Source organism: Catharus ustulatus, chromosome 7 (assembly GCF_009819885.2).
Source record: "Catharus ustulatus isolate bCatUst1 chromosome 7, bCatUst1.pri.v2, whole genome shotgun sequence".
NCBI classification, from domain to species: domain Eukaryota; kingdom Metazoa; phylum Chordata; class Aves; order Passeriformes; family Turdidae; genus Catharus; species Catharus ustulatus.
The window spans coordinates 12,477,384-12,503,392 of NC_046227.1; the positions used below are offsets into that span (position 1 = coordinate 12,477,384).

At 38.4% G+C, this 26,009-nt stretch overlaps 1 protein-coding gene across 1 annotated transcript; it reads right to left on the minus strand.

Annotated features, from left to right (window-relative positions):
- Window positions 1–1,903: 1,903 nt before the first annotated feature.
- On the minus strand, window positions 1,904–15,063 carry CPO (carboxypeptidase O). The gene is made up of 11 exons (XM_033065068.1): window positions 14,984–15,063; window positions 11,721–11,796; window positions 11,199–11,323; window positions 8,616–8,730; window positions 7,748–7,849; window positions 6,841–6,945; window positions 6,218–6,328; window positions 4,992–5,082; window positions 4,210–4,412; window positions 3,387–3,471; window positions 1,904–2,220 (listed from the first exon to the last, which is right to left on the minus strand). Exons 1-11 carry the CDS (start codon window positions 15,061–15,063, stop codon window positions 1,952–1,954), a joined length of 1,362 nt encoding a protein of 453 aa, XP_032920959.1. The 3' UTR covers window positions 1,904–1,951.
- Between the last annotated feature and the right edge of the window lie 10,946 nt (window positions 15,064–26,009).

Here is a 26,009-nt window from a genome sequence, read left to right on the forward strand (position 1 = left end):
AGCATGTGGACATCGTTTCCCAGAGGGCACTGCCATCTGCTGCTGGTGGCACTGGGGAGCTTCACTGCAGCTCGCTAGCACATGGCTGCTGAACACTTGTGGTCAAACCTCACTTGCTTAAAGACAGCTCACAGTCGTGGGCCAGATGGACTTCTCTGGTTTCTTACAGCTCCAACGACAGAATATACAAATACAAATATAAACACTTACAAGTCACATCCTAAACTAAACAGAAGTTTAGGAAATGCAGCTTCTGTGGGGAGAGGTGCTAATTACTGACACCTGCTCCAGCGCCCAGCAACAGACGGGTCTTACTGTAAATGAGTGGTTGGTCTGGAAAGACAATGCTCTGGGGAACCTGCAGGAGTTAGGCAGATTTAGTTACACCAATTGGTCATAATCTGTAGACAATGAACACAGGAGCTAAGATTTGTCAACTAATAATAATTTGTCTGTAATAGTACAGACAAAATAACATCAGGATGTACTTTGGAGAAATTACTACAAGATTGTAATTTTTTTTTTTTTTAATGGTACCATGGTGAAGTGATACACATCCTTCTCTTGGCAACATCGGAAGAGAATTGGACCACATTCTCTTCCCCAAAGCTGGAAATATTTTGTTGAAAAATGTCTGGTTACTTTCAATTTTCAAGCACAATCTTGTCACTTGCTAAGAAAATCAGACGTTTAATTTGTTTTTTCCCTGTTCCCTGAATTCTTCATTCTCTCTCACAACAAAATCCCCTATCTATTATCTGTAGTAGCCTGGTGGACATATTTCTGGGATGTTGGACTCCTGGATTCAAAAGCAGAGTACAGGTTAAAATAGGCCTTCCCGATTTCAGTGAATGCCCTGCACCCTCTGGTGTTGGCTGTAACAACACAGAAACTCTTACCTTGTCATTCCTGTTTGAGTGGCTTGATTGGAGAGTCCCTTCTCAATAGGCTGAAATATTTCCTTTCCTCTGGCACTCCACTGAGCTTACAGTTTTGCGTGAGGATCCCAGGCAAATCCCTGAAGGTTGCAGGCTCTCCCAAATGATGGAGAGCAGACAACGGGGCCCCCTTCTACACAGTCAGCCCCAAAGAAACCTCTTTGTAAATAGACTTTCTGTACAATCTTTAATGAAATCCATTAGGAGTCTAAATTAAGAAGGGTAATTGTCACCACCACTCAATTTTGGAAGTGGAAAATGCAAAAAATAATTCTCTGATCTACTCTGTGGGAATAGCACCCCATCCTTATCTTTCTTTTCCCTTTCTCTTTCAAATTTGTGGAGGATTTGGGCACCTATCTTCGTCTGACTTCATCTAAGTGACAGGGCCACACCTCTTCTCTGTCCCTACATGCTTGCACCAATCCAACTCTTCAGCTTTCAGACTGTTGTAGATGGTTTCCTGATCATGACCTCTCACCAGATTTTGAGGCCCTGTATTTTCTAGCAGATCCCAATGTGGCAGTTTAGGGAAGGAAAGTGGAGGACAAGGAAGCCATCCAATTTTCTGTAGTGGGATTTGAGGACTTTGAAGTCTCACAGACATCCTACTAAGGCTAGCAACATAAAGAAGTCAGGAGGTTCAAGCAGTAAAGAAGATTGTGACAGATCAGAGCTGTGGCTGACAGAAGGGCTGCACAGACCCAGATGAGCCCCTGTGAATATGCTCCAAAGAACCAGGGAGTGCTCTGTCCCCATGAGTACTTGTCATGAATTAATGTTTTAAGGTCACTCAAAGAATAAGCAGAGCCAGCAAGTGAAGCTTGGGAAATGGCCACAGCTCTTTATCTTTTCCTTCTTCCCAAAAACATAGCTATCAAACCACCGGTCCTTTTATTTTATGGGATGAGCCTTTATTGAAATGCTTAAGTTCCTTTGCTGATGTAACTTTTAATTTTTGAGGGGACATTGTATTTTGCATGTGAGTCCCTTGCTGGTTCTCTAAGCAGTTTTTAAGAACCAGTCCATGTAAGTACAATACTCAGGCAAAGGCTCAGGCCCAAGCTGCTGGAGGTCAGCACCACAGCTCCATTTGGGAAGTGCTTCTTATCAACATAGTCTATGATAGTTGTCACAGCCAACATAGTCTCCTCACACGTGGGCTGGATTTGGTCAGCGGGGAGAACAAATCCGTAAGTACCCGTGTCTCGCAGTTCAAATGTGAAGGAGAGCGGAATGCCAATCGTGTGAGCCCAGTCCCGTGAGGAGCCTGAGTTACTGTCTGTGAATTTAAAAGTAGAGAGGAGATATTTGTATTAAGCATGGTTCTTTGAAAATATTTCTTGTTATAGCCAATACAAGTTTATACCAGAATCCCTGAACGAAGCAGTAATCATGTATCACTGTGACACAGAGAACAGTTTCTAGGTGCTGTGATTCTTAGCTATGCTAAAAGTCTTCCATGGGGTTTCCTAAGTGGTATTGTACAATAATAGGAGATGGCTTTCAGGGATTCTGTGTTTTTAGCATTTTGCTGTGACTAGCGGGGGGTACAAGATCGATTGGACATTTATCTGTTCTTGTACTTAATTTCCTGCATGGATACTGACTAGAAATTTTTTTTTAAGCATAATTTTGGTCACATCTGAAAAAATTTTTGCTTCTCCCTGTTATTATCTCTGTTAATCTTCCTTGTGGATTGTTTTTCGTACCTATTCAGTATAAGTACTAACCCTAGGCACAGGCAAGTTGCATTACACTTGCACTGCGCTGCTCATGCAGTCTGTGACTCAGGGACTGGCACTTGGGGACTGGCGGAGACAGCCACTGGAATATGCAAACCACATGGATTCTGGAGCCAACTACTTACTGTTCTCAATGACTAGCGTGACTTATTGCTTACTGGGAAAATATTGGGTTTACTAGGCAGTCTCTAGGGCCCTCAATCCTCTTTGTAAAGGCTGTCAACTCATATTAGCTATGATGTGTTCGTGATGTGGCCATCCAGTCTGTTAGGAACAGGGCTGAAACCAATGTATTTCACAGAATTGCAAGCAACTGCCATGTGATAATGTCTGATGGAGTTACTGTAGACCTGATTGGGATTTTAATTTTTGCTTGATTCCAGTGAAGACAAATAGGAGTTTTGCTGCTGACTTCAGCAGGGTCAGGATGATCTATCACCAACCTCCTTCTGTCCCCTGTGATGGATCTGTGAGGAATCCATGTAGTAACTAGTTTCTGATCAATGCGTTGTTCGTTCCTGCAGTCAGCTTTATAACTTACAGAGTTATCTTGTATTTGAATGACTGCTGCTTACATGTTGCACCAAAACAGCCCTTTAAATATTACTCTAAGTAGAAACTCAGCAAAACAGTACTTGTTGATGCATGTGACACAACAATTCTCTGAAACACAGAGCAATCAAAGGGAAACAAAAAAGCTTACATAAAATTAAAGCAGTTGATCCTACTTTGTAGCTGGTCCCATACTTTCCTGTCAATGCAGCAGCTGCTTCTTTTGCAACTTGCATCTGGAAATTCAAAATAGGAACAGCATTGGCATCAGTAGCAGTACCTTTGGCAATTATTTTGACTGGATCAAAATTTTTGTTTCTTTCCGCTTTACATTTACATATGATCAGCTTTAATTTTCGGTATTACTTCAGGTCTCTAGAGGAACCCATTAGAAACATTTGGACAAATTGTTCTTGATGCTTTGTAAGGTAAATTGTGTTAAAATTTTACAGATTACTCTGCTACTAGGCAGAGATGCTATTTTCTTTACTGTAAAGCTAGAGCCTTAAATTTTGGAGAATTTAGAGTCTATGCTGTATAACACACTGGTACTGACTACAGCAGTGATTGACCTCTTACTTGTTTTATTGCCATAGACTCTGTATCCCACCATCCTTTTAAACTGATCCATAGACAAAATAAATGACATCTCCAATGACTCGTGTGAAGTCCAAACCTAAATCCCTCATGCTCTTGACTAGTGCTTCAGCTACTGGAATCTTCATAAATACATTATATCAGAATGCTCAGAAACTGAGGGAAGCAGTAACCAAGAAATAGGTACTTACTTTGCGCCCAGTTTTGAGAGCATGTTTGGAATACCCTTTCTAGACACAATCATTATAGCCACATCTGTATAGTCCCTGAACAAGCCCAGCTCCTCTGAAGGAAAGGCAAGAGTGCAAGTAATTGCACCTCATGCTACTGCCTGTACTTGCTCTCTACAAAGGCAGAAGATGAATGTTTTGTCCTACCAGTTCTTCATTGTTACTTGGAGGTTTAGTTGTGGAACCATATGGGGTGAGGATGAGCTGTCCATAGGAGTGAATTGTTAAATAGCACAAAATGTCACTCTTCTTGCTTTTGATAAACTGGGCCACAGCTCTTGTCTCAGGCTCTGATTCTGGTCCAGATCCACAGAAGAGATCACTGCTGCAGTTAAAAGATACACCAACACCTGGGGAGGAATACAAATGCTGAATCAATGGAGAAATATAGAACACCAGTTCCAAGGGAACCAGGAAATTTACCTTGGAGTGTTAAGGCATGTGTTTACGTGGGCAGGGGACTAGACAGCTCAGTGGGACTTTAGCATTACACTCAGCAGGTAGCAACTAAAATTTGCTACAAGACTGAAATATTTATTGCACAGTTACAGGATGGATGTAACAAAAACACTTTGACACCACCACAGTGCAGCACATGCCAGGGAAGCTTTGGAAGCTCCTTGAAATTCATGGCAAATGTAAATACTGGCTGTTAACTGACTAACTCCTAACATTCCTGCCTAGAGATGATGCTTACTCCTGCAGTGGGTTAGAGGTATGGTTACATAAGAACAATTTTCTGCTTACAAAAATAAATGCTGGTCGAAAGTCAACGAGTTAATATTTTGACAAACCAGGATTTAATTTTTTTTTTTAATTTCTTGTCATATGCCTTGATGACAAGATTAATATTCCTTTCTTATAGGACTACATTTTATTTCAGAAACTAATTACTTTTGCTTTACATTTGTGTTTATAATCAAACTTACTGCCCCAGGATGAATTGAAGTTTCGGTTCAGATCTACGCCATAGCAGGTGCCATTCTCATATGGGGAACGGCTTTTCCTCCACAAACGTTCCTGAAGAAAAATAATTTCTGTTACATAATAAAAACCCAATGATCCATATGTCCCAGTGATCATATGATGTAAATAGTCCTTTATTTTTGACCTCTGCATTCTAAGTAACCCTGGTATTGTAAGAGTACAACTCTGCGTGCAAGGGTGATAAAGCTCAGTGACAGAACAATTCATCTATTACAGCCAGGCTGTCATCTGCCACAAACCTGCATGCACCCTGAAAGAAGCCTCCTGACCTTTTTTTTTTTTTTTTCAAAAAGTATGGTTTTTCTGTGGTACTTAATTGCTTCTTTGCAGTGTGGCACTCCTAAGCAAGACTTGGTATTGTGAGGGGTAAGAGATGATAGTGTGTTCCAGATTCAGGAAGATTAATTCTTTTTTGTCAGCTAATCTTGCTACTGCTCATTGGTTCCCTGCTATACTCATGCCTATACTTGGTTCTGTGCAGACCTCACTGCACTGCCTGTATGAGCTCCTAGCTGAATTACCTGTGCATCCAAGTGCAGTGTTTGGTATGCCCCACACCTGCCAGGGAGCAAGCTGGGAGACAGCCCGATCCACATGGTGGTAGCCATGGGCCATCCAAAGGTCCTGCATTAAATGATGCTTCAACTGGGCACAGGAGCCTGGAAGCGTGGTGAGAGTGGCTGAAGACCAACATTTTGCATTATTCTCCATATGAGAAAAGGAAGATTATTTGGGAAGGCACACCTATTTAATATCTAAATATCCTGATGTTTGGCCAATTCTTCTCCTGTCCCATGCAAACGTACTAGTACCCATCTGCTACTTGACATGTTTTATGAAGAATGAATGACTCTTCCAGACATTCTGAAGTCCATTTACCAGGCTTGAGCTGTTATCAGAAAGAAGCCCATCCCCAGAAACCCAAAACCAATTGGTCTTATGGTTTTGTCTTCCCAAATCTCATGACATTTGATAGGAATATTTAGCTCTGCAATCTCTAGTGATCACTGATATTGCCAGAAGAAATAAAATATCTCTGCCATGAGAGGATTTATGTGAGTATCACTGTTTTCTGTTTACTTGTAATTGCTGTGACCCTATCTAAAAGTAACAAAACATACTGGGTACATCTAACTTTCAGTCTAGTTCCTGGATTTTCGCTACTTACTTTTTCCCAGGAATAGATGTAGCCATCAATATTGAGGACTGGCAAGACATAGAGGTCCAAGTGCTGCAGAAATCTCCTTATCTTTGGGTCAGTTTTGTAATTTTGAAGAATCTGAAAAGAAAAAACACAGAGCACTGAGCAGAGAATTTGGTGCTAATCACCGCAAAGAGTGAGTTTAGAACTATCATCAGGTGATCACTCACTCCTGGATATCACCATGGTATCCAACATCTACTTGATCCCCAGTGTGCCAGGTACTTTTTCTATGCAAGTAGAACATTGCTATATTATAGATTAGGGTTTCTTTATTTCAGGAGGACTGTGACTTTTTGATACGGAGAGGCTTGATCCAACAGTCACTGTGAGAAAAGGAGAGGTTGATACCAAGTTTTGGAAGGCTTTGAAATGTTCAGATGTAGGAACTGGTGCACTAACTAATATTGTCCCATATTTCAAACCATGATTTGGACTTTGGTCTCCACAGATATCTGTACTATACACTAATTTTGCAAATAATGTTTTAACAGAAAAGCATAATATTTGGTATCACAATAGAAAAGATAACTGAAGTGTCCAATGTGATATGGTTTGCTTATTATCTAAATGGAAGAATAAGGACTCACTTCTTTTACAAACCACTGACAGAAGGCTGGAGAGATCCATTCTCTGGCATGAATCCCACAGTCCATCCAAATTATCTTTTTTGGTTTATTTGATGGTTGGCTGATCTGAGAGAATGTAAATGTGATAATTTAAAAACTGTTACATTACAATAAAATAGCTTAATGTAATACAAGAAAGCAAAAGATGTGCCATTGAGCCATCTGAGATTATTATTGTTATTATTATTACAGACATCTTTATGACAAGCTCTTTTTCCTAATAACCCCATCATTATAGTATTACAAGGCATGAGTTTTAAAGTGTCTGTTGAGCAGAAGTGTCAATAGAACAGTTAATAGAGCAGGGTTTTTTTTCTTTTTCATTTGTATTCATCATTCACAGGAGTGGTTGCTCTTAGTTGAAGATATTTAAATTTTTTGTTGTTAGAAAGGGAGTAACAAAAAGGCAGGGTATCTAATACTACTCAGTGATAGGAACAGATTAGGCAATAACTAACCCAAATATTAAGACTGGTTTTTGCTAGTGTGTCCAATAAAAAAAAACTCTTGAAATACTGCTAGCGGAAAGGCTATCTGCTGTAAAAAGTAATAAAAATAACAAACCAAAAGTCTTTATCCTCACGCACAGCTGTTGCCAAGCTAATTTCAGCTTGATTTGTATTTCTAAACAAGGCTTTAGTTAAATTTGTTGTTTTCAGTACATAATAGCAATAGCAAGCTCATAATGATAGTGTCTGTGAAAGTTGGCAAATCTTACCGTACTGTAGAGGAGTAAAACCATCTCCTGTTATTTCAGTGAATTGGGATGAATGCTATCTTAGGAAACATCTGAATCCTGTCTTCTCCTAAGTGCTTTTCTTTTTTTGTTAAGATATGTTTTATTATTAAGGGAAATTTCCTCCCTTACCTGTAGGTAATACATTGTTCGATTCTCAAATGTCTTCCCCAGGAAGTGCTGAGTCACCAGCTCACTGTTGTTCTTCTGGATCTGAGTCATCCATTGATAAATCTGAAATAGTTGCAAAGAATTCTTGGTCCAAAGTGGGAGTTTCCTTCTCTTTCCCACTTCCATTTCCAGATTAAAGTATTTCCATTTGTTTGGACAAGCAACATTTCCCTCAAAGTTTATTTCAGTCTGCGATGGCACAGGCACAGAAAGTGTTTCACGTGCCTTAATGCAAAGATATGGTCGTATCTCACTGGGTTTCAAAAGAGAACATCTCTGCAATGCAACATGGATACTCCTTTCTGGATCTCATTTAACATGCCCACCCTATGACACTGTTTTCTCCTAAAGTGTCAAAACCTTGCCCATAAATGAAGGCAAGGTTTCTACAGATTTCCCACTGTTCACCTCTTCTTCCCCACCGGGATTCCAGACTCCACCATAGTCATTGCACTTCACATTTGGCTCAGTACCAAACAAGCTGGGACTTAAATTAATATATATTAAAGAATGACAGACTAGGAAGGTAGCAAACCAACCAAATGAAACACAGAATATTATCTGCAAAACAGTGCAGCTGCTTTGCACAGAGCATTTATATTTTATTCAGTGAAGAACTGAGGATTTAATAAAAATCAATGGCAAACCTGTATTCAATTCAACCAGCTAGGATTCTAGTCAAAGAATAAGGACTGATTCTTTAAAGAAGAAAGTCAGAAAGAGGTCCACTGACTTCAGCCAAGCCTTCTGCAAACACAGAGTTGCCTGTTGTGGCATTTACACAACAGAAAACAACAAACTACACAAGCAGACTTATATTCATCTTTACCTCTTCCATTGGATGGTATTCGGTGTAGACATAACCTCCTGAGACCTGTCTATGACTGCTCCTCTCCTTTGGCATGCTCTGATCCACTAGTTTCTGCACATCAGGTATTAGGACTCTGAAGGATGGGAAAAGGGAAGATAGAAGAGAAAACAATCCTGAATAGTTACTGCAGAACTGCCATGGTGGGTACATTGCTTGCATCAGCAAATGAAAGGATTTAGCCTCTGCTGTTGTGATTTGCCTGGCAAAATCATCACCATCAGCATTATGGTTAGCTGTGTAAAACAAACTTCAAGGTACTGAGATTTTCAAAGGGTTTTAACAATAATAATTTTTACCAGATTTTTTAAGTTGTCAATTTTCTACTAAGAAAAAAGTTCAAGATTTTCTTTTATTCATCGCTTCTATTTTTGAGCAAAACTCTAAAAATACCACCCTTGGGAAAAGGAAGTAAAAGAAAAAAAATTAATATTAGGGTTTCATTGCATTTTATTGCGACATTTTCAATTTTCAAATTTCACAGAAATACTCATTGCAATTTGCAAAAATCAGAACAAACTCCTTGTTTCCTTCAAATAGCTCTTTTTGCTTTTTAGCAACAAAAATAGCTCAAAATTTATACTATAAATTTTGTATAACACAAGCATGATTCCATGATCCAGGGACTTTTCCTTGGCTTCAGTGGACTTTGGATCAGAGGCTGTTCTTTATCACTGCTGTCAGCCCCTTACAACTGCTGCAAATCTTTGCTCGTTGCAAATGCGTGTGATAAGACAATTGCAAAGGTAGCTCCAATATTGTTGATCTCAAGTGCTGGAAGTGCTAACAGGCTTTTCTGCTGACAGTGGCACTTATCAGCATTTCTGGAAACTGCACATAAGAAACTTTTAACAGTAGTTACAGCTGACTTTCACTCTGTGCTTTGATGTTTATTCACATCTGAACTTCAAACTAAAATTCAGGCAGTGAAAATTCCCATGAAGTGAAACCACACACACCAAATACCTTAGCAGTGCTCTGGAGAATTGAAACTACAGAGTCTGACACAGTTGGAATATTGATGTCCTTATTATAATTTATCATTTATGTTTCTATCATTACATACCTAACTGTCATGTTACCTTCCCTGCATGTCAACTGTCTTCTAAAGGGTGGTTTCTGCTTTGAATCTGTTACAGGAACTTTGACTCTATTATAGTTGTACTCATCTCAGCCTTTTTGTGATACAAACCCCAGATTTTAATCTTGACTAATAATTACTCCCCTCTTTCTTTAGAACCTTATGTAAGGCAGTTCTGGCCAAGGGAAAGCAAAACTGAGACATAATTTCAGTTTAGTATTTTAATTTCCACTAGAACCAGTTGAAACCATTAGAAAATGAAGAATTTTGACATAAAAAGGAGGTTAAATATCTTCTGGAATGTTGTCTAAGTACCGAATACCTAAACCGCATGCAAGATAATTTGTACTCTCTCCAACCTCATGTCTCTTCATCTTTGGTTGTCAGGGCATCACACTTACTAAAGGAACTTGTCAGGCAAGATGCGGGATGTCAAGATCAGCTTTAACTCAAAACAGCTTTGAAGTGACACCAATCCTACTTAAACTCCTCTTTGGTAAATGTCAGAGTATGTCCATACGCCATTTGTCAGCAGCCCTGAATGACTACAGGTTATTTATATTAAAAACAGCTAAACTAAATTAACTACTGGTTACCCAAAAAAAGTCAATTCCGAATGGGAACAGGACTATGTGAGGAATAGATCTTATTTAATCCCACTTGCCTTTATAAACACTTTTTGTCTGGATTAGATCTCCTGGTAGTAAGTTAGGGAAGATGTGGCTGCACAGGTGTGATAAAACATTGTGGGACATTTGCAGGTTGTGGCTCCCAGTTGTGTGCACAGTGCCCACCTGCCTCTGGGATCTTTGTCCCAAGCTGGGATGTCTCTGGCTGGATGATGCCAGGAAATTCTCACCAGCCTGGTGTAGGGGATAGGGATAGAAAAATTAAACTTTTGAAGAAAGTTACTGAATATTCCCTTTGAAAGGTCTCTTCTCCAAACCACAGGAGTAACAAGAGACGGGGAAGGAAAAAGGAGAGCTAGAGACTGCTTCCTTGCAGTGACACCAATTAAATCTTTGGGCTCTCCAGAGGTGGAAGGACCCTCCATTCAAATATCCATGCTTTCCAAGAGCAAAAAGTAGTGGTTACACCAAGTTTGGTCTCTTGAGTTTAGACTAAAAAACTGAGTCATATATCCAAGTGCCATCCTCTCAGTGACCACTGAGAAGGCTGCAGCAGGAAACAAGACAGTTTGGGCTGTCTCAGGTTCCATCACCAAAATCACAGTCCAGGGTTCGTGGAAGGTAAATATATAGGGCACAGGGGAATGGGCTTTTAAGGGTTCATACAGCATCTCTGGGTTTGGCTGGTCAATGTAAGTTGAAGGCACTTGGAACAAAGGTTGGGTCCTATTGCCAGTACTAGCCCACTGTTTATCAGATAGGGCTTGGTGCTTTTCTGATAGCAAGGAAGATTATCAGAGCCAGCCTTCACCATGAAGTTATTAGAGATTGTACCTGTAAGAGATCACATGCTGATCTAAGCTGTCTTTCACCTGCTGCACCAGAGGGGCACGGACTCTTACGTACAGGTCTTCCCCAGCCGTGATATCTTCAGGCAGCAGGGGCTTCCACAAGTCCAGCTGTTCAGAGAAGAAAGAAATGCACAATGAAGCTCTGTTTTCAGAAAGAGATATATTAAAGATAGAGTAGTTGCGTATCAACAAATAAAAGAAGTTTTCTTTCAAATTGTCCCAGTAACTCTCCAGTCACCTGTTCATAGGCTAAGTGGTTTTATTGACTTGGGCACCACCGATAAAGAGCAGCACTTTCACAGAGCCATGCAAAGAAACTAACATAGTCATATAAATTCCTTCAGGTAGTAAAATGGAAATTCCACACTACAGTAAAAAAATAAAATAAAAATTAAATAAATATTTTTCTAGTTTACTTCCTTCAGTCCTATCATAAGCTACATGCATATCTGTTTTACAGCCCAAGACCCCACTATGCTCATTGGGCAGGTTATTTTTTACTTACCATTAAAGTACTGCAAAGAAGCTGAAGATGCTGGACTTGCTGAAGTGTTTCTGGCACAATATGCAAAACCCGATCCCTGGAAATTCAGTAGAGAAGCATGATCAGTTTTAATGTCTGTTAAAGTATCCATGATTTCATAAGTCAAAAGGACACATTTTGTTATGCAGAAGGAAGACAGAGCACGTAACAGTGCTGTTCCAACAAAAACACCTCAGAATTATGAATTTGTGGAATGTTTTGGCTGCAAATAGGACTAAGTGATGTGACTTTTCTGTTGCTAGAACATTAGCCACTCTGCTTCCTTGCCAGTGGCAGTGCTTTATTCACCATATCAGCTTCACAGAAGCCAACTGCTTGCATGAGCCCTGATGTGTGTTTCTGCCTTTGTAGGACCAGGGCCAAAATGAGAGCATTGGTAATATATGATAAACTGTTTATTTGATAAGATGCCTCTTTTTTTCCCCTCACATTTGGGATTTATTAGATTATTCTAGATTAGCTTTGTGCTTAGCTGGTCTATTTCAGCATGCAGAAACTTTTGATAGCCATGATAAATGAACATTGCTAAGAACTTGAGATGTCCACAAGCTGCTTGTCATGAGAATAGCCAATTTATTCCAAAATAGTGGTCTCCAGAACTGCATATTCTTACTCAATTCACAAGAAATAATAAAAAAAAATTAGTACAGATTCTATATTTTTATATTTCTAGAAAAGACACACAGAAACTAGTGTCTTAGTATGTTTAATGAGATCCCACGAAACTTTCATCTACTACAGGCTTAATCTGATGAAAATATTTAAAGTTTTCAAAGAACAAATTAAAATGGATGGAAATGCAGAAAAAACAAATCAGTATGTTTTGTTTAAAAGGCCCTTGTTGGTTTTTTTTGTATTTTTTCAATGTTCGTTCAGATCAGCTTTCCAGGATTGACAGCAAGTGTGATGTTTCTAGTGAGAGGATTTCAGAGTGAGGAGTGGATGTTGCTGACTACATGTTGATGACATTACTCAAAGTGGGGAGACCAGTTATCCACTACTGAAGAGAATAGAATAGAACGGGAAATGATAGAAACTTTCCTATTTGCTAGCAACCAAAAACTTCTTCACAGTCTCTTTTAGTGACTTCAATGGACTCTTTACCGAACAAATTAAAAAAAACGAACATTTTACATTTTAAAGCTTTTGTAAGGGAAATTCTTCTTTCAAAAACAAGTCATGGTCATTATAGCCATCAACATAATATGCTCTCATCATCTGAGCTGCAACTGCCATCTTTTGTGCTTCCATGCAGGAATGTACAATTATCAGCTTAATATACATACAAATAGAATTCACTATTCATTCACTTTATCCCCAGAGAAATTGGGGAATTTGTGGGTTTTACATATCTCTTGAAAATATCACCTTTGCTTGAGTGAGAACTTGATAGTTAAAACAGGCAGTTACTACTGGTTTATGAGATGTTAATAGCCCTATATCTGTGGGGCAAAATGATTACATTTGTATTGCTCACAGCAGTGGTACAACAGTCATGTTGTACAGATTGGTACAACAGTCATGATGTCTTTGTAATAAACTTGTAGATGCAGGATAAACATCTTTGCTGGCAGAATAAACATCTCAGCTGCAGTTCAGAGTTTATTCTCTCTAAATGCCTAGGCTTGCTTTGTTCTTTGTCTATGAGGAAGGGAAACAATATCCTGTAATATATTTCTATCCTCATTGACATTATGTCTTAATTACACCAAATCAGAGAAATTCCAGACAGTCAGATTGCTGCCAGATGGCCAGCTCTTATTTACTGATAAACCTTTCACAATAGCCAGTGTGGAGACAAACCATTTTTAATAGTAAAGTAAGATTAGAAAACATACATTTGTTTATGATTACGGACTAAGTTTCTCAGTGGAGAAGTGCAAAGTCAGCCCATGAGACCCCATGAGAATTACATTTTTTCAAATTCTACAGTTAAGCTTTCTTAACAAATTAAAGGACTGTTCTCAGCAGAAACTGTGTGTCCTTGGATGTTCATAGATTGGATATTTCATTTCATTGTTAAACAGAGCAGAAGACAATGAAAATTAGCTTTACTAATAATTTGGTCTTTGTGCAGGTGCTGCCCACCCAAAGTCCCACTGACCATTCAATACCTGTTTTTAAATTCCATGCAAGTACTCAACAGGTTCAATTCCAGACAATAATTAGAAGCAAAAAAAGGAAAAATACATTAGCAGGGATCTGTTGAATTCTGTTCACTGAACTCAGGCTCTAACAGCATCTCTGATACAAATCTAAATACTAATTATTTTCCAAGGAAATAATACATTTGAAGTAGTGACTGTATGCTCTGCTAGATTTTCCAGGAGAGCTGCTGAATGGGGACACTATGAGGGAACTTACTTGCTGTAGGTACTGCTTGGTTTTCTGTCCTTTTTCTGACTATATTCTAGGGGTATAATTCATATAGAGACATTCAGCACCAGACTATTTTCTCCATTTACTTTAGAAAATTTCATGCATAAACTTATATGTGGATAGGTGGCCTCCACACTAAGCTGATTTCCACCCTGCAAATCCCAGCTGCCACAATTCCTTGAAAGTGGAAGGTGAATGAAACAAAAATAGTTTAGATGGGCAAACAGAATAATTTTACATCACTCATTTTCTGAAGTGGAACTGAGAATGGAAAATAAAGCATAACTAGAGACTTCATACTTTTCAAAACATTAATCAGTAATTTAAAAGAAGTGATAATCTCATTCTCTGAACACCTTGGAGTGAAGATTTTCTAGAATAATTACCTTAGCTTTTTTTGGTAATTCTTACAGATTTCCAACAGGTCTTTGATATCTTTTTCACATAACCTAATCTGTCTTTTATTAATAGATACAATTTTGCTCAGTCATACCCCTTACTTTATACTCTGAAAAGACATTTCACTTCTACAGCATCTGGTTTCAAAGTTCGTTATGAAAGAGGCTAAGCCAAATGAATTTCAACTAATGGAAACAGAGCATCCTGATATGCATTTGAGGGCCATTCTGTGGCTCCTACAGCTGTAGTTATGTCTTTCTTGGCTAGGATTTGATTCTCTCATTCTTCATTTCCCATCTTCATGTTTTCTTTCCCTATCTACAAAGCTTACAGCTTAGTAACCCTGTGTCCAGTTTTTCAGCTCATAATTGTTATTATTATTCTTACAGAGTTTCTGGGACTTTCACTGCATGCACAATTCTTCATGAAACCCTGTTCACACTCACCTGTCATATTGCACTTTCAAGCTGAATTTTCCAGGAATTAGTATCCCCAGAGAAATGATGATCCCAAAAGAAAGCCACATCTTTGTGCAAAGAACCCAGCACTGACAGTGCAGAACTAGAGGAGGAGGATAGATCTGGACTGAAAACAATTTAAACAATTACAATATACAACTTATCCTGGAAAGCAATCATTAACTTCACATGTAAAACAGTTTTAGATGAATCATTAACTTCATTTGTAAATAGGAGGGTCTACTTTTTTCTTGATTCTTAAGGGTCTCCTCCACACCTCAAAACACAGACATAATTAGCAACATTCTTACAAAACACTTTTTTTCTAAGAACATTTTTCTTCATGTCACCTTTCTATCTTTAAAAATGTTTTGTGATAAAATTGGTAGTATTTAGAGAAAGTGTTACCTGCAAGATCTATGGCAAATCATGATGATTAGCTTATAAAAATCGTAGAGACAGGGAAGAGCAGGATAGCAGTAATAAAGCAAGCTTCATCCTTACTCTTTTTCTTTTTGTTTTTGTGCCTTTATGGAGCACTTCTGTGACCTCTCAAATGCTGTTCTATCACTTACCTAACTTAAAAGAGGACATGAAAGAACAACCAATGATCCTGAAAAAGATAAATATTGGGACATCTCAGTCTCATCTAAAGCACTAAAGCATCTAAAGTTGACCCAGATCAGTCTCTGGCCACAGACTTATAACTCTACACTGTCATAAAGAGTGTTTTTGTTATAGATTAAAAAGAAGTGGACAGGTTACTATCTGAAATATTTAATTTCTCATTTAGTTCACATAGCAAGAGTAAACATTTGTAGACTGTAGTTATACACAGTTCTTCAGAAAGAAATTGTTTCCCTTATCCTCTCTCTTGGATTAAAGCTATCTTGTGATGCTTTGAAGAAGAAAACTGCATGGATTTGGGGTTCAGAGACTCCAGTAAGTCAGTTTGTGTACATATGTAGTGGACATGATACCATGCTGTAACAGTGGGGTATTTATAGGTTCTTCTCATCAAAGTACAAAGTCCTCTTACATTTTTAGGAAGACTGATATCAAGGAAACAGGCAGCAGAACTGTCCCAGTATAAAAGAGGAACAGCTTAGCTCAAAAATGTGTTCTCGCAAAACCAGGCTGCAGGCAAGAGAAGAATATGCTCTTCTCCATAAATCATAACAGATCCTTTCTGTACTATTGCAACCTTCTCAACAGCCTGGACTTGAAAATGTTGAGTATTTCTCTCCATGTGTATATCCAACCCACTGTGACTTCCAGAAGAGCTGAAAGAAGTCAAATTTACAGGATTAGATGCAGGTTCATTTGTGAGGGAGGAATCAACAAAACAAATTAATTTTGGAAGTTCATATCAACGCTTAGGACATCTGCTCAGATAAACTTTGCTTTTGTTTCCTTTGTCTCCACCCCTGCTATGAGGCAGATTAATGTTTTTAACACTTCTTGTCTGTGCCCTTTTAACAGACCTGGCTTTCAACTGGGGTTCAGTCCCTTGAAAGGGATTCAGAATCTAGGAACAAAACAAAACAATCAACAAAACAAAACAATCAACCAAAAAAACCCACAAAAAAACCCGAAACAAACAAACAAACAAAAACAAAAACAACAACAACAAAACAACAACAACAAAAAAAAACCAAAAAACCACCAACAACAAACCCATTAAAATTCAACTCCGGCCCAAAGCTTCCACCTTCGTGTTGAAAGCAGAAGCTGTTTATTCTGTGGTGAAAACATCGCTCCTATGATGCCAAATATTAATAGTTATGAAGATAGATAGACAGAGATAAATAGATAGGTAGATAGATAGATAGATAGATAGATAGATAGATAGATAGATAGAGAGATAGAGTAATTTTGCTTAATGAGTATAGAATTCAGAAGTAATGATAGTTGCTTGCTAGGTTTTTGATTCCTATTTTTTTTCAAGTCTAGTTGATTTTAATGGCCTTTAGATGAAATTCCTGTACAAATAATTATGGACATTTATCTGATTTAAGAAATGGACTTATTTTGGGGATTTCATCAGAAAATTTGTTCATGAAAGTCAATACCTCATTTTCTACTTGCGTTTAGCTTGCAAGCAGCACTTCTGAATTCTGAATAAAGGCCATTAGAGACAGTATTCTGCCACCAATGCAAAAAAATATCTTGGGATGAGCAGTTAACTTCAACAAGCCTATTGCCCTCTTGGGCATAAATAATGTGTCTCTCAGTTATAAAGTCTGTTCTTTGGTCAGATTCTTACTGGCAGCTGCTTATCTTCCTAGCAAATGTGGAGGGCAGCTTAATCCATTTATTCCCTCCTTGAAAACTGTGGGCAGAAAGGCCTGGGACTTCCTGGGGAGAGGAAAGATCGTAAATATGTGGCACAAACATGCCACATGAAACCATGTGGTGTCCTTTTTTTCCAAACAAGTTTACTTTGCACGTCTTCCATACATTCTTCTCAAAGTTTCAGAGCATTTTTTTCAGCATCAGTTTAGCTTCTCAACTGCCCTGTTAGACAAGCAAATATTATTTCCACTACTTAGAAGATTAAGAGAAAAGGGGAAAAAAGTGACTCCCCAAGGTGACATAGGAACATTGCTGCAGAGCCAGGAATAGAATTCAGATCTCCTGACTCCCTGTCTGGTGCTTCCTTAAATATATGACCATCTGCGCTACTGCTGGAAGTATAGATACTATATGCTGACTTCAACAAGCTGGCTGCTAAGCCTGTTAGTTTATCCTCTTTTTATCCCATACTGATATCATCTCCAGCTAAGCTTTTGGCCTGGAGTCAAAGTGATTTCCAGTGTTTGAATGATTCAACCTGCTTGTTATTGTTTTAACCTTGCACCACACATATGCTCAGCTATTTGTGACTTATCTGCATACAGCCTGTGTAGCAACAGCCACAAGCTAGAACTGTTTTGTTTAAAGATTGCATACTGAAGCATACCACATGTTTTAAACAACTATCATATAGCAGTGAGGTTGATCCTGGTAGCTGTCTGCACTCAGATTCCCTCCTGAGCTGCATGTTACTTTCAAGGACAAAGAGCTTGTAAAAAGACAACAAAATGTACACACTTGTGTGTCTCTACAAACCAGTTTATCATGTTAAGGTTTCCCACTTCACAGCTAAATCCCACACTGAAACTAAAAACCTAACTAAACTAGATGGAATTCAACACAATCAACGTTTTTTAAATCATCATTGAGATTCAGAGAAAATCATCCTCCATTACATTTTCTTCTTCCTCTCATTGCTGCAGAAAACTCACTGTGTGTGTCCAAAACAGAATCATCACTCAGTGGGATCAAAACTGTAGCACACTAATGTGTCTTAAATCGTAGGCTTGCACTCCACTGAAGAGGGGGGTAGATAATTCAGCTATTTTCCTAAAATTTCCTCTGGTTATCACTGTAATTTTACTTGGGGGAAGCACACAATGAATTGACAGTTCTGTTTCCCGTTGTCTTGTCAGAGGAGATAGAATGTTCTATAGGTATTACCTTTTTCTATGAGTACCAAAAGATTTCTGTTTTTATGCGAGCAATATTTAAAACATTCCAATCCATTCTACAAGATTAAATATATATATCTCCATATCTATCTATCTATCTATCTATCTATCTATCTATCTATCTATCTATCTATCCATAATTCTGTAGCTTTTGTGTATTCAGCAATATGTTGTGTGGTCTGCAGTGTGAATCATTTCTCTCCTCAGTATTCCAAGCCTTCAGCTTCCACAGCTCTGTTATAGAAAGGTTTTACTGAAAGTCTCTGGACTCCATTGTGATTTGACAGTGCTAAGTGTTCTCAAACCTCATTAGTTCCAGCAACAATCTTACTCTGGATAAATGGGAATAAACTGGAAATTATGCTGAGTTACAACAATTTTGTTCTAGAATCACCTTTCTGATGTTTCCTTGTTCTCCCTCTGTCTCTGATATTACAGTGACAACACTCCATTAACCTTACATTTGGGACTTTAAAATAATCACAAACCAGGAAGAATTCCAGCCAACATACGCTAGATTAGAATGACATTACTAGCAAACCTTAAAATTAGTTCCATTAAGCCAACCTTAAATGTCCTGCAGATCATCAAGCAACACAGGATACATAAGCTTTATCTTAGTGGAACTAATTTGGCTACTGGCATGTGATCTAGCAATTTCAAGAAATGCAATTTACAGACACTTTCAAGGATGTCTCAGTAGATTTTACAGCATTTATGTACATGCATACTCACATATTTGAGCACAACTGTAAAAACCAGTGTCTTGTGTCAGTGTGGGAAATAACACCTGCTTTTTCTCCATAAATCCTGTGATGCAGCTTTTAGACAGCTTTCCTATCAGAGAGGAGCTTCAAGTACCCATTCAGCAAGCAGTTCCTTATGGAAGTGGATGAAACCAAGCTGACAAAACCTGTATTGGTCTAATTAGCCCTGCCGACCAGATTCCTCAGACACGATTTTCTTTAACCAGGAAAGAAAAATGTTAGTACTGAATTGTCTTTCCTTAACAACAGGTGGCCTGAATGGTTATTTTTACTTCATCCTTTAGACAGCAAAATATCACTGCTTAGGATATTGAGTTTAATGTACAGTCTGAATTCAAGATTATATTTACCACGTGTTACTCAAAGGTAACAAACTCTTTTGATTCTGTTCTAGGGGTTAAGGGTGATCATGTTTGCAAGGAGTTGTGCACAAAATCCTTCAATCCTTACGTAAACACAATTCCTATGGGAAATTACTCTGCATAAGGATTGTGCAATTAAACTTTAAAAAGTATTAGCAGTGTTTTTCAGGTTCAATGGTAAATCGCTGAAACCCAAATCCACATACACAAGGCTGGCTGCAGAATATTGTTCTTCCAGTTTGATCAAAGATTCAATCTGCTCAAAGATTTAATGTGCTTGAATCAACTGTCAGAAAAAGAAGTTTGGGGATTTTTAGACCCATCTTCTCCAGTCCTAAAAACTTTCCTTTATAAGAATACATTCTGATTACATGATCAGGACTCGAGATTTTGAAGGTATTGCTCTAGGGGGAAAGAATTTGCCGAAGTGTTTGATCCCACGTTGTTGTTCTGAGTGGGCAAGAGTTAGGCAAAAATCCTCAATTTTGTGAAGAAACAAAACTTCTTGTAAAGCTTTAGCTGTCAAAGTAATGCACTGTTTGTTTTAATTAGGCCTTTTTACAGAAGATGTCATATAACATTAAAAATCTGGGTTGTATTTTTATATAAAACAATTACCTTTGTAGGCAAATAAATTAGTATTATATTATTCCTATTAGCAGAACTGTAAAGGACAGCACATAAGTCTCCATTATTGCTTAATGGTTATAAAACTAGCATACTGCACTGTATCCTAGAATAGCCAAGATTATTTTTAATGAGTTCTGTTAGAAGCGTTGTAATACTTTATGATTAGATGTGAATATGCTTGCATATGATTTCTTAAACGCAAACAATATACACTGTATAGTAAGTAATTAGCTCTTGCAGCTATAAAACATGTTCATATTAACCTTTGTCCTTCATTTTGTCAGCTATGACAGACACACAGTTTTCTGTGCAATGCCAGCACCACTGGCTTATAATCAGGTGCGGCTTATATATGGACAAAGAAGGAAAAGTTGCTGTTTTAGTTTGGAGGACAGGTGTCTGCTGAGAAAGGCAGGAGCCTCTCTTTGAAATGGAGAATGTAAACCCCCTCCCTCCAAATTATTATAATTAACTCCTCTTACCCTTTTGCTTCACACACATCTCCCTGTGGAGACTGAGAAACATCACCCCAGCAGGGCAGGGGAAGCATGAAATCACTCCCACATCTCTCTTCTCTTTCTTTCACAGGACCTACAAGACACTGTGAAGCTTGAAAATGAATGTCAACCACACAAAAATCCCTGGCTTAAAATTTTGCAGGCATTTCAATTTTGCAGTATTAAAATTTTGCAGGCAGTATTATCTGATGAAGGTTGGCAATAGAGGAGGGGACCAAATTGGAGCCAGGTACCATCAGAATCTTCCTGGTGGCTAAAAGTTTTGGCCTTGCCTGTCATTTCAGGTGCTATTTCCCTTTCTCCTTGCTTTATGCTGTCCATCAGCATTGTCTGACAGCATGATGTGGTTCATTAAAAAAGGGAGGGATCAGGTGCAAGATGAATTTTCCAAAAGATCTTCCAAACGACCATGTGTAGAGGCACAGAACAGCTTTCTGAAACAGAGTTAATAATTCCAGTTGTTAATAATGCTCCACTCACAGCTGATGCTGTTCCCAGCACCCACAGCCAAGCTGTGCAGATCCCACTTGTTTGCAGGCAGGTTGGGAAGGAGAGAGAAGTGATTCTGAATTATATTTCATGTGACATTTGGCATTTAACAATATTATGGCATTGTTTTAAAACACTTCATGATTTCTAAGCAATCCTGCTAGAGATTGCACGTATGAAAATGTGCTTATTTGTTTCTATAGGTTGACTTTGCACATGTGATCTCCTCAGCTTTTCAGAGCACTTTTTTTAAGCATTGGTACACACCACAGACTTCCCCAAATTAATTGTGCAAAGTGCACAATGTTTTGAAAACCAGTTCCTAAATAGATACTCGGTATTGAGCAAGAAAGGTAAGCGATTGGGAAAGCACATGAGTTGCTATTTACAGCAGCTGGATTTCAAAAAGTTTTAGCAAGTTACAAGCCCTCTTGAAAACAAGCAGGAAATATTCCACAATATTCCTTCAATTCAATTGTCATTATTAAGTTGGGGTTTTTTAATGACACGGCTTTTAGCAGCTCAGACCACCTGAAGTGGACCTCCTGCTCACTACCCTGGCCAGCAGGGCTGCAGAAACATTGCATGAAGGATGATCAGGGCTCAGGGAGCTTCAGGGATGTGCTCCAAAGGGCTTTTTTATTACTCTGCTCATCATCTTCGGAGCTCTGGGCACTGTGTCAGGCTCTCAGCAAGTGTGGAATGGTGGGAAAAAAAAAAAAAAAACCAAGGACAAGGAAGAGGGAAGATTGTGTCTGTAATTGCTCACCTGCCAAGAGTAGAGTGCCAGAGAACAAATAAAGTACCTTGTTGGACGGACACGATAAAATTATCGAGGTGGGATGTCTTTAAGAGACGATATGCAGCTCGACCTTTGCTTTGGTCCCCTAAAGAATACCTCTGCTGCCAAGAAGATGGTTTCCCTCGCCGCTAGCAGCAACCTAGTGGGCGTAGGCAGAGGCAGAGAGGTACACCTGGGAATCCTGGTGAGCCTGAGCCTAGCCATGTTCCGCCGATTAACGCATACCCAAGGAACTCTGCAAACCCTGCGGCACAAAGCCGTAACAATGAGTGTGGGGGATGCCCACCAATTAGCACCCCGACTCGCTGTGTCCTGGCCAGCTGCACCCGTAAAGAAAAGGAGGAGTACTGAACATTTAACGGCACTCAGTATGTGAGGTGTAAATGGGGAAAGAAAATTATATGCTGTGATCTCAAGGCAAGACACGAGAAAGGGCAGCCAGAGACATTTGCTCACAATATCCAGAAGAGAAATGCCAATCGAACACCTCTTCCCACTTGTGGACAATGCAATCGCTTGGTGTCGGTAGGGGGAAAACAAAAGTCGGTATTTGTGGCTTATTTTCAGGTGAATGAGTTATGTTATGACAATACCCGATTAAATATGTGTGTCATAGAAGGAAAAATATATTGGGTGGGCAAAAATCTTAAGTTTGAGAATGGATTAATCTCGAACGGTAAAACAAACGGGTTTGTGCCCAATTCAATAACACTTTTTGTTTCTTCAGAAACAAGGAAGGCGTGGATCCTGAAAGCAAAATAGAGCAAATAGCCTTAGAACAGAATGTTGTGTTGAAATTGATTATAGAAAAACTATAAGGGATCTTGCTACAGAAATAAAAAGGGTGGCACATGTCCCAGTCCAAAAGTGGAATTCCATTCTCCAGGCATCTTGGTGAAAGCAGTTATTCTTGGGAGCATAGTGGGAAAAAAATTGTGTTCTTTATCCTGTGCTCAGTAGCTGAAGTCATCTTCCTACCATACTTGATACCTTGTTTCATCAAATTAATACACTCAGTGGGACAGGGCATGCAAATAGCCGCTATGCCCACATCTGGAAGAGTGGATAGTAAAGCATCCAAATTACTGAAATCGGGAGAAGGAAAGGTAAATACCAGTGCAGTAAAGGCACTTACAAAATCTGAAGAACAAATAGGAAAAAATAATCTCCCTTACATAAATTATCGAGTAGAGTCAATGAAGGGATGGAATAGCAGTGATAGATCTGAAGAAAATTAAAAAGGGAACACAAATTAATTTGGTTATATAGAAGGGGAGGGATTGTGATATATGTTGTTATAATTTGTGTTTATATATAAGAAAGTTGTATAAAATAAATAAAGTAAGAGAACTTTTCAGCCACTGCCACCCACACCCGAAGCCATAGACAAAGGCCTTAATTAGCATCTCAACAAACCTAGCTCAATGATCCTGAGACAACCAGACGGGAAAGATCATCGATAAAGGACTTGTCAAATACAACATATCAGAGCCGGTCCCCATAAGTGATAAAACAGAACTCCCAAGGAAATTACACATGAATAGGGAGCAGACACAGCCCTCTTCGAGGCGCAAGAAGGACTTTTGTCCTGGGTACCACCAAGAAAAGTTTTATTTGAATATGAGATTCCTCAGTAGAAACAAAGGGAACTCTCGCCTCAGGCCAGGAAAATCTGTATAAAAACTGGGTTTCCCGGGATGGCAGTAAGAACACAGGCTGATCTGATGCCATAGAGGTCAGATCAGCGTAAGACAGAAAACGAACAAACCCCAGGAAAACACCGGAGAAACCGAAAAAGATAAAAAAAAAAGGTAAGTTGCCCGAAATAACAAGGGACAGCCCGCTGGGTTAAATGACAGAACACGGGGAGGGGAGTCCCGATTAGAGAAATAAGTTTAAAGAAAAATTAATCCATTATTGCATAGAGATTTGGAGAGTAGTGGGGGACAGCTGCGGGTCCCCTGTGTCCTCCGCTTCCAGAGCGGGAGGGGCGGGCAGTAAAGGCAATTTATTTAATTCGGCTTGATTTGGTTATTATCTATAACAGCTAATGAAAGAGAAGTAAAAACTAGATTTTTTTTTAAGGTTTTTTTTTTTGTGTGTGTGTGTGTTAGCCTATATAGTTGAGAGAGAGTTTATTGGAGGATGATAGAGGATATTATAATATCCTTCTAGTACACTTTATTATTTTATATAATCAGGTATATGCCGAAAGTAATGCATTTTAATTGTATATATACATTTAGTTTTAGTTCCAGTAGTATAGATGGTGACTGTTCTCTTTAATAAATAGTGGTATTTATATTTGGTTTTAATTCAGTATTTTATTTTTTGGTGGTATATAGTGTGTTGTTTTATTTTTTGGTAATTTTGACTATGTGCAATTTTGGGTTTGAATGAAGGTCACTTTATGGATGGCTTTGTATTTGAGGTAGGATGAATTGAAGTAGGTTTTTAAAATAGACTTTTGATATGTATGATGGGGATTTTGGGTAGGACTGGCTCTGCTGGTGGAGTTTTGGCTGTGAATTTATTAGACGGCTTTTGTTAGATGCAGTTTTTAATATTTGAAAGGGTTTTTTTAACGTAGTGCTTTAAAGATGGTTTTCCATAATATAATGTATAGTTTTGTTTTGTTTATACATGGTGTATGATAAGTTCTTAGTTTTGGTATTGAAAAGGTTTTCTTTGAATTGTGTTTTACTGTTGGGTTATTTTTGGTGGGGTGTTGTTTTTAAAGGATATGTTTATAAGGTTTACGATGGTGTTATGGGCTGTAGCATAAGGTGGAGGATGGGTTTTTAATTATTTTGTGACAGCTTTTATTATTGTGAATATGTAGCAGTTGTTTTGGTGGGTTTGAGGTCATGTCATAGCTAATTTATTAGGCTTTTTTAATAATATAATTGGAACATTATATATGGGATGTTATTGTATGTTTATGTTGGTTTGTTATTATATCATAGGGGTTATATTTATTTGGTTTGTTTGATTGTAATACATGTTTTATAGTTATGGATAATTTGGGAGATACTCTTTATGGTTAAATTTATCTTTTGATTTTGTGTTTATATATCAGTGGTATTTTTGTTTTGATGGTTTGAGGCATAACGAGTTCATTGAGTTAGGAGTAATTTTAGTTTTGTGTTGTTAAGTTAGGTTTATTTGTGCTATTTTTATTTTTGTAGTTTGATTGATTGATTGGCTGTTTTGGTATCTTTTATTAGTTTTATTTTAGAGAACATGGATACTTATAGGGTGGATTTTTAAAGTACGGTTTTGGTTTGTTTTTTGGTCTTTCTTTTCCCCCGTGGTAGTGTTTTTTTTTATTTTCTAGTACTTTAGATTCTTTTAATGATGTTAATTATTTCATTTATTATATGAGGGGCATGTGATTTATGACTTTTTCCATGGGGGACATGTGATATTTCACTTATTACATAGGGGGCCATGTTTTATGTCACCTATTATATATAGGGTGAGCCGTATATCACTTTTTATATTTATTCTGTCCATGTGTGTCTGTTTCTGAGTGTCCGAGTGTGCATCAGTGTGTCTGAGAGTTTCTGAGTGTGCACGTGTCCGGCTGTGTCTGTGTGTGTCGAGGTGTTTCCGAGTGTGTGTGAGAACACAGTTGCAGAACACAGCACTGCCAGCATAGTACATTGATTTTTACCATAATGGGAAATACACGTTTGTATCTGGGCTGTGAAGAGGTTCCTATGTTACCTGAATAATTGATTTTATAACAAACCTTGAACAGAAGCTCCTGCTCATATTCCACAGACTTATTTCTGCAACTGCTGATCAGCCTCACTGAAACTGATAACTTTCAGTCCTTTAAAAAGGCTGCAAAAAGCAATAACTGCCACGGCCATATTTTAATGTTCTACAGGCTGCTTTAAGAAGCTGTACC